At 45.3% G+C, this 16350-nt stretch overlaps 1 protein-coding gene across 1 annotated transcript in view; it reads left to right on the top strand.

Moving 5' to 3' along the window:
* Positions 1–16350, top strand: part of KIF6 (kinesin family member 6) — a 2002255-nt gene that overhangs the window by 232723 nt on the left and 1753182 nt on the right. Inside the window, exon 4 of the mRNA XM_069608751.1 lies at positions 8556–8703. Within this exon, the coding sequence (XP_069464852.1) occupies positions 8556–8703 (148 nt within the window). The remainder of the gene's footprint in view (positions 1–8555; positions 8704–16350) is intronic.

Genomic DNA, 16350 nt, shown 5'->3' on the forward strand with positions numbered 1-16350 from the left:
GCAAACTGAGGTGGGAATCCATCAAGGTTCGTGTCATTCAGCCTCCCTTGGATGGCCTCCTGTTTAGATGGATGGCCTATTAGGATCAATTCCGTTTTGGTGGGATTGAGATTCTGGTAGGCGCGTGTCATCCAAGCTTGCAAGGAGGTGAGGTATGAAAGGTCTTAATTGCATTTCACTTTGAGGTATGACTGATCATCATGGGCACATTGAAGTGAGATATTAGGGTCATTTGGAAGCAACCTGAGTGGTTTCAAATGGAGAGTATCGATCCTTGTGGAACTCTGAAGGTGACAGGGTGATGGTCAGATCCGACATTCAACATATGGACATCTAGGTATCTGTCTGAGAGGTAGGGTGTGCACAAGTTGAGAACAGTGCCTGTGAACCCTAATCTTTATCTACGAGTAGGCTTGTAGGTGTTCTCTCAGAAAACAGAAGGGGGACTCAATTTCTGGTGAGGTTGTTTAGTCAATTCTTCAATAGATCTGCAGGTGAACACTGTGTGTTAGGATTAGTCCCAGTGGGTATCCAATTATCTGTTGATGAACTTTTCCGGTTTTATAAAGCACTTCTGATAGCAAAACATCTAATTCTGAAGTGTTGGAAGAGTGACACCAGGCCAACAATTGATAGCTGGCTTGAAGATCTAGCTAGTCTTTCGAGCAGAGAGCAGACACGCTATCAGCGGTCGAAAAGAATAGAAAAATACTTTACAATTTGGAATGTCTAACAAATTATGTGTGTGATATCCCTCATGTCCCCAACCATCCTTTATTTTTCTTTTTTCTTTTTCTCTTCTCCCTCTTTTCCTATCACCTTCCTTCATTTCTTTGCTTCTCTTTTGCCCCTAGTTTCTGTCCATCCTTTCCTTTCTCAACCTTCTGACCATTGTGCTCCCTGTAAATATTGTACAAAACCTGAATTGAAACTTCTTTTTATTCATTGACTTTAATATTGTATTGATTTTTACTTCTATTGTAAAATTTAAATAAAGAATGTTACAAAAAAAAGCAAACTGTTAAGAAGAACATGCAGGTCCTTAGTAAGCCTACACTGTGTTTCCCTGCACTCTATATCAACATCTCTTCCCCCCCTATTGGTCTCAATATTATGAGTGGAATATTCCATGACCTCACCAGTTAGGCTTTCAGTTTTCCCTAGTTAATGCAATGCCATGCTCTGAGATGCCAGGCCAGTTTGGACAGTCCCGGTCAGTAGAGAGCCTACATGAGAACATTTACAGCTGCATACCATGGATACAATTGAGTATTAGCATTATCCTAATACTGTTAGCCTGGGAAAATAAACAGTATGCCTTAATATAATGTTGATAGTGAAAGCAGTTTCAAAACGTGTGAGTAAATACATTAATTGCAAATCTATTTGTTTGCGTTTGGCCTGCATTCACATTGTTCAAGATGGATTCTCTTTCCCAGCTATAGTGAGGTCTAGTTCTGCTGATTAAATATACTTCTCATAACTACATCAAACTACATAGTTAGGTTTCTCATCAAAATTCTTAATGCATATATTTGCATTTTTCGCTGACCGTGTGAAGCGCTTGATGGTGTCAAACTCGGCAGGGATGACAATGAGTACCAAAGGGCAGCCCTTTATCCATAATTTGCAAAACATCATCTATGATCTGGATGATGTCTTCTCGGTCTAACTCCAGATTGGTAGTCACAGAGCAGACCGAAATGGTTAATCATATCTTGGAGTTGTTTGACAACTTCCTTCTCAGTGATTTTATGAATGGTTGGAAGACACGACTACCTGTTGGGAAGTTCATCTGGGTCTAGAGTGTTTTTGTTTTAGAAGTAGACAGATTACTCCCATTTATAAGGTTCTTGGGCAGCTATTTTTCTTCCAAGCAGCCATTTTGTTCCCCGGTCACTGCACAATAAAGGTTTTTGACTTTCAGCCTCACATTGAAGGAGCTGATCATCTTGCAGTGAAGGTATGTGTAAACATATGATTATAAATGTATGCTATTTCCTAGTTGCCTTATAAGAAACTGCGTTTTTCCCTGTAAGAGACATTAACCGGTCACAAACCATTATTATTGTTGGCATTCATTTAAGGGTATCCTAGCATCTGTCTGTTCACTCCAGGTGGATGCACGGCCATTTATTAAAAACTAGCTGTACCTACCGAAATGTCCCAATCGCAGCAAGGGGGTGTTATCAATACCGGGAAAGGTGAGAGGCACGTGGATAGGCTTTGTGAGGGGCGCTGGGATTCTGACCGACCTTGCAAGGGGAGCAGAGTACCAGGCTGCAATTAAGCTTTCTATTATATGCTAATTATTGTTGTTTTGCATATGGTTACATTGCCATGGTGCCCACAGAAGAAACAGGTCATTGGTTTCAATCTGAGTGTGACCATTTTCAAGAAGGAAGAGCATTTTGAGAGACAAATTGGTGTGTATTCTCAGCAAAAGGAACTATTAACAAAAAATAACATTTTTAATTGTACTCAATTTATGAACTGGATCTTTTTAAAATTGTTTGATGTTCATTTCTAATGATTGTTTCCGGCAGTGCTTTAAATGGGGTAAGAAATTGAGGGGGGGGCCCTCGTTTGGGGCGTGATATCCGCTGTGGGCGTGGCCTAAAAGTGCACAAATCATAGTAGGGTGCGCAAACAAATATATAAATGTAGTAGAGCATTTATGTATTTGTATGCGTACTAGTATGGTTTGTGTATTTTTCAAGCTTTCTTTTATAAACATAGCAATGTTACATATTTCTATGTTTATAAAAGGTGGCTTGAAAGTGTACAAACCATAGTAAGTTACGCACACTTGTGTGCTTACCTTACCATGGTTTGTGTACTTTTCAAGCCACCTTTTATAAACATAGACATTTGTAACATATTTCTATGTTCATAAAAGATGGCTTGAAACGTACAAGCCATCTTTTATAAAGCGTTGAGGACAGACAAAACCCAAGGTGGTTTTGTCCGTCGACAAAGCTTTATAAAAGATGCCTTGAATTGTGTACGTTTCAAGCCGTCTGTTATAAACGTAGAAATATTTCTACGTTTATAAAAGATGGCTTGAAACGTACACATTTCAAGGCATCTTTTATAAAGATTTGCCAAAGGAGACAGGCACCTCGGGCTCAGTGATCGCTGCTCTGAGCAGAGATCACTGAGCCCGAGGCGCCTTTCACCCTCTGGGAACCCGCGGGCTCCGTGATGTAATCTATATATTAGATCATGGAGCCTGCAGGTTCACAGAGGGTCAGTGACCTGGCGAGGGCAAACAAAGGAACTGTTACTTCCCTGATGACCCATCAGATGGGGGGTCATCAGGGAAGTTACAGTGACTGACAGAAGTGCCAGCCAGCCTCAGCGACGCTGTGGCTGGCTGGCACTTCTGTCCACTTGCCTAACGTTACACTGGCGGGCGCATCTCCCGTCGCGGCTGCGGCCGTGGCGGGATAATGCGTCCTGCCATGGCGTGGTGGGACTGGGGGGCCCCGGCAGGGCCCCGGCTCAGCCCCACTTTTTGGAGACTGGCGGGGCCCAGCCCCAGCAGGCCCCGGCCCACTTAAAGCACTGGTTTCCGGTGTGTCCTGTAGTCATGCTAAGAATGTTAGACTTGCCTTACTGAGCAACCCATATTGTTAAATCATGGAATAACCATATAAACTATGTTCTTCATTATAATTTATCATATGAAGAGGGATTGTCTGTACGCTCCCATGGCACTTTTTCGGAATACCTTTATTAGAAGAAGACAAATGGCATCACTGAGGCTTCATGTCTGTTTTGTATAAAATCAGAGCACGTTCAGAACATAAGAATGACCACACCCCTTCATATTTGACAAACACATCTTTTATAAAAGTGTTGGATGCTTGAATCACTAATGTACCCTGGTCTTGGTCCTCATTTAATTTGCAACCACATGCCCTAATTCCGATAACCTCTGGATTTGGATAAAAAGACTGTGACATCTGTCCCTCCTTTTGGGTGTGACGGCAGCTTTGATTCTTGTTTCCCGTGTTTGGGAGATTTGTAGAATTTTAGCTGATGGTCTGGGTCTAACCTGGATGATGTGATAGGGTCAGGGAGCTGACCCTATCCAGAGGGAACAGGGGCCCTTCACAGCCGGGGAGGGCCTGAATGCCAGAGCCAGTCATCCTGGAAAGGTGGGCCTAGGGAGTCGATTGGCCCTGTCTCAGAACTCCCTCTTGAACTCCCTCTTGAATGAGTTGCCCGTTACTGCTCTTGACCACCCGATGCATGGACCGTCCAATCTGGCCCAGGTTCTCTTGGTTTCTCTTAAGAACTAGCCGTAGCAGAATGCACTGACAGACTAGACGAGTTCAATGGGCCACAGAAGGACACAGATCCTCGGCGAACTGCGACTAGTAGTCGCTAGTCAAGGGAAGGAGGCAGCACTCACCACAGCCTTCAACCAGCAAAGTGGGACCCCATTTCCAGTGGGAGCCATCCCAGAGACTGTTGAACCAGCTGCAGCGCAAAATGAGGCAGAGCAGGTTTATGTTTCTTTGCAAGGAAGCAGCCCACCACTTATGGCCAAGGGAGAGGGGGGGGGATAAAAAAAAAAGAATGGGCATCACAGGTATAAAATGCCTGGAGGAACTTCAGAGTGTTGTGGGGTGTCGGGTGAGGTCAGGAGACACATAGGTGGACCAGGAGGAGGACGGAAGTTGAAGTGGAGCGCTCACAGGTCTAGGCAACAGTTGGATTGACGTGCAGTTGAGAGAGTCGCTGCTATTGTGAGAGTGAATGGTAGTGCAGGAATGGGGAAGTGTAAGAGTTTATTAGAGGGGCAGTGGAGAGTGTGGAGAGAAAGAGGGAGTTTCTGAAAGTAGCAGGGAGTTGAGAGAAAGCATGTGTAAGAGTAGCAGGGAAGTGAGGGAGTTTGCGAAGGTTACGAAGGAGAAAAGAGGTGCTTCTTACACTCTGTGGAAGCGGAGTGTAAGAAGACGAGAGTGACAGAGTAGAAAAAGGACAGTTTTCAAGCTATCTATAAAACCGGTTATTTAAGCTCTTGAAAATGAGACAGTAATACATAATTTTGTACCAACTAGAGCTGAGAAAATGTGGTCAAGTGAAGAAATTGCTCACTGAACGCAAATCCGGTTTCACCACTTAACTAAAGTGTGTGGTCCTAGGCAAATCACTTTATCTCGCTGTGCATTACCGGACAAAATCCGGATTCCCCGGAAGTGATTATTCAGTGTACCCTATTCAAAAAGTATAGCACTCATGCTTTACTAGGCTATGGCATTGCTCCCTATGAAACCGGCTACTTTTATATACTTCTCATCACAGCGATTTGTCTCTTGGCTTATAGGTATGCAGTGTTTATATCGCGAATTTCATATTGAAAGATCATATATCGAATATTTTATATTGAAAAATGTTATAGTTGATGCATTTAAGGGTTAAATATTTTTGGGAAACGGTTGGGGTGGGTGTTTAGGGGTCGGAAATGTGGGTTTGAGAGCTGCCCCATATGTTACTGGAGGGCCGCTATGCCATGTCTTTCACAGGTATCCACAGGCCATGCTTGGTAGGACTCACTGCTTACTAACAGTAGAAGAATCAAGCATCAGCCGACAGTCGCAGGAAAGGTATCGACAGCTGTAATCCAAGGAATGCCAGATACTATGATGAGTCTGTCTCTGGTTATGGGTTGCAGGTCCACAGTTAATGCTGCAGGAAGTGGTACAATTCTTGATACTGAAAGAAAAATATATATTTATATATATTTTAATTTGTTTGTTTGCCATACATCTATGACTCTAGTGAACTTAAGCTGGTTGGACACTATTGGCTGGTCACGGGCTCAATCTCCCATGGAAGGTACTGGAGTAAGCAGTGTATGGAAAAACGTTTCCTGACCTAAGACCGATGTGTCCTCATCACCCCCCCCCACCAAACAACCCGGGCAACAGTGGCTGGGTGACATGTGGCTGGATGGGTTCACCCCTCAGCTGTCAAACACTGGAAAATCCCTGGGCTTCATTGTTGACAGTGGCCTTTCCTTCCAAAATCACAGTCAAAAAGGCAGAAACAGCATGGCTACACGCTCCACAAAATCAAACCCTTCATCCCCCTTACAAATTGCATATCACGCACATCAGTGTGGGAAATGCCCTTCTTACTGGGCTTCGAACCACACACCTGGCACCCCTCAAATCAGCACACCATGCTGCAGACTACCTCAATACATGTGGTGGGAAATTCGACTGCATCGCGCCAACACTGGGCACGCTTCACTGGCTTCCCCTCCCCGCCAGGATCATATTCAAAACTGCATGCACCCTCAAATGGAACACCAATATACTTGGCAGCTAAACTCCACACCTCTGGAGGCTCTCGCACCTAACATAGCAAAGCTATCAAAAGGGTGCAGTCAAAGCTAGCCTGCAAAGAGAAGACTCGCACACAGTCCTTCTCCTGCCACACCGCGACCATCTGAAAATCCATCCGATAGAGGCTCCAGATGCCGCCACAATCCTCCGGTGCCAAAGAAACCACAAAAAACGTGGCTCTTTCAACAATACCTGCCGAAGGAATGAAAAACCCTCTCTCCCTCCTCCAACAGTACTGCGTTACTCTATAAAATGTCAGTACCAATATCAATTCTGGCACCTTCCTGATGTAGAGCGCTCCGCTGCTCTTGATCTAGGTTTGCGCTATAAGAATAAAAAAAATAAAAAAATGTTGGTGTTGTCCACGCTATTGCATGTGTGGCACTAGTACATCAGTGGGGCTAAGCCGGTTGTTCAGTATGAAAGACGACAGTTCAACCAAGTTCATGCTTCTGTCAGTATGGATCATGTTTAAGTATGTTTTTAATGTGTAAGGTGCACATGGTGGTGGTCTGCTGATGATCTGAAGACCTCTCTCACGTGTGATCAATTGCTGATGTTTTCAATCAACAATTTTAGACACTGTTACCATGGATGACTTGGTACTATTTTAATAAGTGGTAGGTTTCGATGACTTTAATTGAAGATTGAAATACTTTTCTATGGTTTATCATGGCCACCTGTATTTGGAAAGACTATTATTTAGACTGAGGGTTCTTGTATGTTTAATGTACACATGGTACCTCGGCCGCTCTCGGTCACTTTGCTCCATGCACTATTGGTGACGATACTTCTCTCCAAGACACCAACCATTATGTTTTGCGAACTGCTAGACTTCCTACAAACATCCTCTTTTTTTCTTGAGTTGTTTTTTTATTTTTATTTTTTTATTTGTGCGTTTGGCTATTGAACAATCCTTAAGCAATAAACCATGATCAGCCGTTTCTTCAGTTTTGTACTAGCCCCGACACTGAAGCACAGTTTACTAAACATCTCTCGTACAAGAGAGTGGCTGTCTACTAACAGTCATTCTAAAACGACTGCCTCTAACCAGCCATTAGGTCCCCAGACAGAGCTCCTTTTAGTAATTTGTACTACTGTCTCGAGGTTGCCACATCTGTGTTCTGAGTGAATGGTATTAACGATCTATGATATCTGCCCTCGAGAAAGGGAAAACCTTTGGGGTGAGCGTCATTTGGCGATTAACTGGCAATGTCATTGTAATTGGTTATTTATAATACGCTTCATACCGAGAGGTTTCTAAGCGAGGACCCAGGAATCTAACTTGTGGTGTTCCACGTCGTCTTGTTTCCAAGGCGAGCAGTTGCCCCTGAGCTATCCTCCCTGCACACGTTCATTCAGTGCTGTCATTGGAAGGGTATACACGCATTTCGTCGAATGATTTTACATCGTGGGACTTTTCATCGCCAACCCTTTCATCGCCAAAAACTTTTTATTTTGTACTTTTTTATGGGGGGGTGTTTAGTGCGGTTTGGGGTATGATTATTTGACTAAGGGGGTTTTGGGGGGCGATGAAAGGAGTTTTTGGCGATGAAAGGGTGGCGATGAAAAGTCCCACGATGTAAAATCATTCGTGAAATAACGTTGAACCATTGGAAGATCTATGGACTTTACAGGCTGGACTAGTCCACAGATTGTCCAGCACGCAACATTCTATGTTTACTGGTGTCGGGGCAATTTCCTGCGACTGCCCTGCACATTCATGTACTATTCACAAGCCAGTATATAACGGTGTTATTTTAATGCTAAAAGTGGGTCATTATCGCTCTATAGAAGCGGACCTCGTGCCGTATCGTGTGTAACGGGCCTGTAAACCCTGTTAAATGCCCGCTCTACGCACTGGCCTTACCTATGTCATCAGGGCCCATAACGACCACTACTAAGTTAATTATAGGCCTCCTCTCATCCTATTGGAATGCTTGAAATGTGCTTTTTAATCCCAGCCATACATCACATTGTGGAATGCTGATTTGCTGTTTCCCTTCTGCCTTCCCACCCCCTTCTTAGCAAATAAGGGTTAGCTGTTAGCAAACAAAGCACCTGTAAACGTCTCCCATTTTATGGTGGCCTTACTCAGTTGCTTACTGGTGTCCTGAAGCTAGCAAATGTTAAAAGGGGGCTTATGTGAAAACTGTTTTCCTAACAAAATCTTCTGTTTTTCTTCATGTCCAGTGTTCTGGCTGGCTATAATGGCACAATCTTTGCCTACGGACAGACGGGAAGTGGGAAGACTTTCACCATAACCGGCGGAGCGGAGCGCTACACTGACCGTGGCATTATTCCACGGACATTGTCTTACATATTTGAGCAGCTACAAAAGGTAAAGTAGGATCTGCGTTACTATTTTCTTTGAGAAAAGAGTACATTTCCAATGAGTAATGTAATGAACATCTACAGTGATGCCACTAAGGTTTAGGGGACGTTTTCTGACATTGCTCAGCAAAAGCCAGCTGAGGTAGATAGAAGTACTGTATTTGACTATATGTCTTTATTGTATAGTCTTTGTGCCTGTCACATCTGCCAGTGAAGTGCTCATCACTTTTACCCAAACATGTTGTTCCTCAATATTATGCGCTGCTGATTTTCCTACCAAATTCTTGCTCCACCCATCTTATTTTTCTTATCTAGGGTGTCCTCCACTTTAAGTGTCTTCAATTTGTGAAAATTGGCACAAAAGGCTGCCTCGTCTTTTAATTTCCACCAACAAGTATTCCTACTACGCACCCACCAGTAGCAGGAGTAGTAATATCAGTAAATGTAGTGACAGAGTTAGTACTACTCTTACTAGTAGTAGAGGCACCACTAAGTGTAGTAGTAATACTACCAGTAGTAGTTCTATCCGTGCTACTACTCGTAGTAACATTACCAGTACGATCACTTCTACTGTAATGGGTAGAATGATTGATAGTAGCACCAGGAGTATTAGTACTACAACTGATAGTATTACTAATACTTCTATTAATACTGCTACAACTCAGCCTGTTTACCCATTTTAGTATGTATGGGATATTTACAAAAAGAGGTCAGAGTACCCACCTGCAAGAAAGAATACGGCATGATAACCTGTTCTGTGGGAATGTACCCACTCAGAGTCCGCAGCTATCTGTTTTAGCTCACCGTACCTTTCACAAAGGAGGAATATCCATTTGCATATCAGTCTTTGTCCCGCCCACTTGAGCAGTCCAGCACCTCACTGATGAGGCCATACTAGGCTGAAACACGTGTTTGGGTTGCTGTTCGAAAGAGGATTGCCATAGCATTTCGGTGCTGGACTATTCAAGAGGGTGGGAACAATACTGATATGCAAATGGATATTCCTCCTTTGTGAAAGGTACAGTGAGCTAAAACATGTGGCTGTGGACTCTGAGTGGGTACATGCTCACAGAACATCTTATCATGCCGCGTTCTTCCTTGCAGAGGGGCGACCTGACCCCTTTTGTATGTATGGGATATTATATTGGATTTGCAAAACGCAAAACTAATTAGGAAACAAAGAGAACTGTACATAGGGATGTAACCAGCGGTTTACAAGTAGGGTGCAGGTGTAGCAGGCATTGCTGGGATGGGAAGATGGAGAAGGGGACAGTAGCCCGTATGGGGAGGAGAAGTAGAGTTGAGCAGAGGTAACAGGGATTTTCGAGATTTCCGTCTCGTGGATGTCATTCTGATCTTCATTGGTAACTTGTTCCAGAAGCAGAAAATGCCAATTTTCCTAGATTTCTCCCTCCTTCAGTTCTTTGTTTCAGGTTTGGCAGTCTCATGGCTTTGTTGATCCATTGGTCTCTAGAGAAGGTGTGTTTCTCTGTCAGGTAGAGCTGTGTTTTGGTTGTGACTGCTTTGTAGGTAATGCAAGCTGTCGTCGACATGGTGCATGCTTGAGGCTGTAGCCAGTGCCGCTCCTTGGGGACAGGGTGATGTGTTCCACTTTTCTTAGTCCTATGGTGAGGAATTCTGCAGCGTGCTGTACGGTCCTCGGAGTGGCCAAGGTGGCATTTGGCACTGCTACCAATACGCTGTTGCCACCATCCATGTGGGGGATGGCTTTTCTATAACTCGGGCACGGTTATGTGCTCGACTTTGCAGAGCAACTGAAGCTGGTAGCATGCCATTTGGGTCCTCTTGGCAATGTTTCTTTTGAGAAGTTAGACTTGAAGGTAAAGCAGAGAGAGTTGAGGTGTAACTCCATTGACCATCATTTCCATCACGCAATTCTGGACTGGGGCATGCTTGGTGGAGTTTCCTAGGAGAATGATGTGGTATTGGTGGGTTAAGCTTCAGGTAGGCGATCGGCATCCAGGCTTGGATGAGGGGTAGTGTAACGCTCACCTGACTCCCACAGAGGCGCTGGCCTGGTTCACGCTGCTGTGACCTCTTCTAAGGTGATGCGCAGGGTTCGGAAGACGGACTGGACCGGGCCCCCAAATCTGGCTTGTCTGGCTCGCAGAAGTATCCTTCTGAGGCAAAAATAGGGGATTAACTGTCTGCGGGCTAATGCAATCAGCCTCCCACTTCCCCTCTCACCCTCCTCGAAACCGTTCTGTGATTCCTCGTAGCGTCTCACCTTAGGGTCTGGAAGGACGAGCTCTCCATCCTGCTTCTGATGCAGGGGCGCGTTGGTATCCAGTTACTTCACTGGATTTTCGGATTGGTGAGAACCAAACTTGCTTGGCTTCCAGGTAAGGTTTTTGATAAGAGGTTCCCCTTGTGTCCATGCATTAATGTACTAATGCTAGTGTCTTTTTCCCCATAGGGGCTGGGGTACGGAATGCCAGGGAACAGGCACCGACCCGAGATGAGAGGTGAAATCCTTGTAGAAATCAGGTAAGTCTTTAATGAGCGTTTTTTGGTAATGTCTTTTCATTCGCTCATTAACGCTGATGTCTTTTTTTCCCCTTAGGGGCCGGGGTCCGGAAATGCCAGGATGCGGCGCGGACCCGAAATGAAGAGGGAATGAATCAACAGGTAAGTCTTAACATGGAGATTTAGCTTTCCTTATTCCCTTCTCTCTCTCACCTTTTTGTTCTGGTCTTTTTCTCCCTAGGCGCTGGGGCGTGACTGCGAATCCGGATGATCGCTGCTGAACATGGAGGCGCCCTGTAAAGGTGAGTGGAATGCGGCGCTGCAGCGATCGACGCGATGAGCTTTTAAATAAAAGTCTTCCTTTTCAGGATTGTCGGCGAGATGTCTCCGGGATGCGGATTTGGCAGGTAAGGACTCTTCCTTCTTCTGTTCTCTTCTTCTCTTCCTTTGCAGGTGATCCAGGATGCTGGCAGGCGTGGCAGAAGTCAGGATGCAGGAGCAGACACGGTGAGCGTCCAGCTGCTAGATGCAGAACAACGCGAAGCACGTGTGGCTGTTCGGGTGGGGTTTAAATAGCCTTGGAAGAAGTTCCAGGTATGTATCCTTCCTCCAATCAGGTATGTATCCTTCCCCGACCACACCCGGATGGTAAATTAGTCCCACAGGTAAAGTAGTTCCTTTCAGGCCTCAAGGAGGCCGGGATCCTGCAGCATGGTCTGCATCAGGTAAGTGCACCCAAGCACTTCCATAATGAGCCTGGCGCCTATGGCGCCAGGACTGATGTCTTTTATGAGCCTGGCGCCATAGGCGCCAGGACACTGTCCAAAGGGCCCCTATATGGGGTTGCTGGGTCCTTCCTTGGGGACTGGATGTCCGCTTTCGGGGACGCAGGGCTTCAACCGGCTCCCCGGGAGCGGGCATCATGACAGGTAGACAGTGGTTGACTGGGACAGAATGGGCTGAGGAGGTCTTGAGAATCAGCAGTATTGAAGGCAGCAGAGAGGTTGGGTAGGAAGAGAAGGCTGGGGTCTCCTTTTTCTGTAGTGTGGGGGACATCTTTGATAACTTGGATAATCACAGTCTCTGTACTGCATAATGGTCAGAACCTGGATTGGTAGCCCTCTAGGAATTTGTGCTGTGTGATTCACAGCTGGTTGGGGACGGCCTTCTCCATCACCTTACCAAGTAAGGGTAAATCCATGATGGGGTTGGCCAGGCCATTCTGGTTTGCGGGTGGGCTACTTCAGTAGGGAGACCATCTGCTCCATTTTCAGTGTGCCTGATAAGGTGCCTGTGATGAATCCAGAGTAGTCATCACGGATCCCCCAGTGGTGACCTCCTCCCATGTGGCCAGGGGATAGGAGCAGCTACCTGATCCAGACCCTGGGGGAGGGGGGGGGGAGTTTCATGAAGGAGGATCACATGGGAGAAGACAACTATCTGGGGGACGTTTTGACTCCATTGGCCGAGACGCAGTGTACCTCACTTTCCATGATGAAGAGCCTCTGATACCAGAGTTCTTACTTGTCTTTTGTCATTCCAGTCAAGCCTCTGCCTTTGGCTCAAACACCACACACACACCGCATCTTTTACCTGTAATGTGCCTTTATGTGGAATGAATAAGAGAAACCATCCAGGAGTTTAAAAGTCCCAAGACAACTATGGACTCCAACTCCCATAACCACCCAGATATTAAGACGAGGATAAGGACAAGGGAGTTTGTGCAAACTGATAAGTGCTTGCAGTTTAACATGCAGACTAGTTGTTTTTCCAAACTGGCAATGAGCGGGACATTTATCGCTGACAACTGCACTATCAAGTCGAACAGTGTAGGAGGAGACGTTGCTGCCCACACTGAGGCTCAGGGATGCGAGGCACACCAACAGAGCTGGCCTAACAGAAAGAACCGCTGGGAGAAGAAAAGACGTACTGCATATGAGAACGAAGGGCCTTGGAGACCCCGGGAGGCACACTGGAGCCCCTGGAGGTTAGGCTGCTCGACGCAACAGCGTTCTCCAGCCCAGGCCGAGCAGGAGAGTTGGCATGTGCCCACGGAACCACAAAGGGAGAATGTCTGCACACTTTGAACTGGGAAGCAGGTGAAGGAGTAACATCAGAGGTGCAAACAAAATCGGAGATGCTGGTAACAACCAGTGAGTCTGCCCTAAGCAGCTGGGGGTCCCTGGCATTCAGACAAGCACGTCATCCAGTGTTTCAATGCTACAATATTGCAGATGCAGAAAATGCACAAAGGTTATTTAAATGCATTCAAAGCAAAAAAGCAATTCAGCACCCAATAAGAAGAATGTTTGAATGCAGACAAGGCAAAGTTCAAAGGCCACGTTTGTTTGAATGCAGACAAGACACAGTATGAAAGCAAGCCCCACTCAAGTATAGATGCATGAGATGCCAAGGTGGGAGAAGATTGTAAAGAACTTTGAAACACATTAAGAAAAGTCCTGGCAGGCACATATACCAGGCAGTTGACATTGTATGAAGATTCCTGGCAGGAGAGTATATCGGGCGATCAGAGAAACCTTCAGAAAAATCCTGACGAGTATGCCAGGCAACTGAAGTTATATTTAGATTTCTGGCAGGGGAGTATACCAGGTGAAAATGTTTCCGGTTGATCTAAGAATCCAGTGGAAGGGGAACAAACTCTGGATCCAAGGGTCTTTACCTTTTAGAACATTTCTTTTGGCGTCATCCTTTGTTTATGGTTCTGAACACTTTTGGGCTAACATCCAGACAAAGACATTTCCATGCACCTTGTTTAGTGTGAGGGTCAGAATAGGAAGTTCTGGCCACAAGGACGGCTTTTCTTTAACAACTGACATCCTGACACAGATAGACTCTTAGTTTTTAGTTTCTAGCTAGGGAAGTCTCTCTTTAGACTAGGGCTATAGAGGTGTTATCCCAAACCCCTTTTTGATTAATAAAATGTCTGATTTTGAGGAAATGATAACTTTGTATCCAACTCTCATTATTGATCCCTTACAGTGCCTTATAGGAGGGATTTTGTTGCTGACAGTTAGGAGTGGTTGAGTGCTCCTTCTGTGAAAACCTTCACAATGTAGGTAGTGGGTTTGAGGGCTGCGACTGGTATCCCGGGTGCTGTCGTGGTAAGGATACAGTATGCACAGACTTTGGACACCAAAGCAAGCAAACAACTCTCAACCCTGCACCGTTACTACCATGGAGCAGGCAGAGGACTTGCAAATCTCTTGCATGAATGCAAACAGGCTCACCATAGATTCAGGAGGTTTGGGAGACCAGAACTACCGTGAATCACATACATGTAATAAAAAAACAGAGACACCATCCACCTGCAGGATAGCACTGCTGGTCGAATACGTTGAATTAATACTTTCTTCTTCCCATTTTTCATCATCAGTTCTAATATCTAGTGTTGTTTCCCAACAGCATTTTGAGGTTATTGTACAGTTTCTGGCCCATTTCATCACTAATCGGAACATTAAAGAGATAGTATATCATTATGTACACACTGTGGGGAGACTTCAACACCACAGAGCAAGGGGGAGAAGAGGTAAGACACATGTTAGAGTGGCAGAACCAGGGAGTTCTGACCAATCCGTAGCCCAGAAGCTAATAGCAAAATGACCTGGTCAATCACAGATCTTACTGGGGTGTCTATGTCTTGCAAGGCAGTATAGAAGAAGCGAGATGGTGTGAGAATAAGGAAGGAAAACCACCGATGTGGTGGTGGAAGATAGGAAGCAAGAGTAGCAGTTTCTTACATACCTTGAGGTTTTAGTTAGTATGAACACCTGGGCAAGTCCAGGACAAATGGACAAACATAGCATTATCCCTGTTACACTTTTGACATACCTCAGATGGCAAATTTGCATATTTTAACAGGAGTGTAGTAAGACTGGTGTAGAAATTTGAACTGTAAGAAGCAATGTTTGTAGTTCATAGATATACGCTAAATAAAACGTAGTTCTTCCCAATTTTCTTCATCAACTGTAATATCCAGTGCTGTTTCCCAATGGCGTTTAGAGGCTAGTGTGCCATTTCTGCCCCATGTGTACAGTGAGGAGATGTCATATGGAGTGGAGCTGTTTGGGGTGATGTAGTGCATGATAGACATGATGAATCCTGCAGAGTCCTCTCTGAAGCCCTGCCTAAATTCTCCTCCCAGGTGGCCAGGGGAAGGCAGCTGCTACCTGATCCTTACCCTGGGAGTGGTATTAACGGGGAGGTCACCTGGGAGGAGAAGGGCCCTAAGGGAATAGGCGGGCTCCTTTAGGAGAGATGCAGTATTTGTCTTCCTCAGGGGAAGACCCCCTCAGGTGCAGGCCATAGGTTCAAGAAGATGGGGCAATATTAGTAGTTGCCAGCTGCAGTTGCAGAAGCCGAGGATGAAGACGCCAGAGCCACCTCTACCTTTTGATGTGGAGCTCGGTCCTGAGAGGGTCTTCGGTGTAGGATACATGAACTGCAAAGGTTGCACAGCGGTCTTCCGGTGAGAGAGAGAAGCTCTCTTTATATGGTACTTTAGCCTGGTGGCTAGCGAGCACTGGAGTGCAGAAGGAGCAGCGGGAATGCGACTGATGTGATCAGGCATTCAGAAGAAGCAGCAACAGCGGTTCGATCGGACATGTGTGAAGCAGCCGGTGAGTTTGCCTCTGATAGAAAACCCCGGGACGCTCCGTAGTCGAACGCTGACCGCTGAAGTGTTTTGAATACCGAATGAAGGCAAGGAAGTTACATGAGCAATATTCTCACTTTGAAAGAAAGCCAGAACTTAAGAAATGTTACCATTACTATTACCAAATTAACAAGCGACCAATATTGAAACAGAATATAAACTTGCATTGCCAAAGCAAAGAGGAGTCAATATTAAAAGAAGGCAATCACCACCATTGCCAAAGTAAAGCAGGGATAATATGAAAGGAGACCTCTGACCCACATTGGCAAAGTACTCAGAGAACAACATTGCAGAGAAATTGTATCTAGCATTCTCAGAGCGAGGAGGAGCCAATAGTTGAGCCTTACTCCAGCAAGCATTAGCTAAGCCAAGGAAAGGCAAATTTGATAAAAAGATGTTGTCAATAATTGTTTGATGTGGAGTTGGGAAATCAAGAGTGGCAGGAGATAAATCTTCCTTGTAAGAAGTATCAAGGAGGAGAGAAATATAACCTGC

The sequence above is a fragment of the Ambystoma mexicanum genome, chromosome 4q (genome assembly GCF_040938575.1).
Source record: "Ambystoma mexicanum isolate Mex_15411 chromosome 4q, UKY_AmexF1_1, whole genome shotgun sequence".
NCBI classification, from domain to species: domain Eukaryota; kingdom Metazoa; phylum Chordata; class Amphibia; order Caudata; family Ambystomatidae; genus Ambystoma; species Ambystoma mexicanum.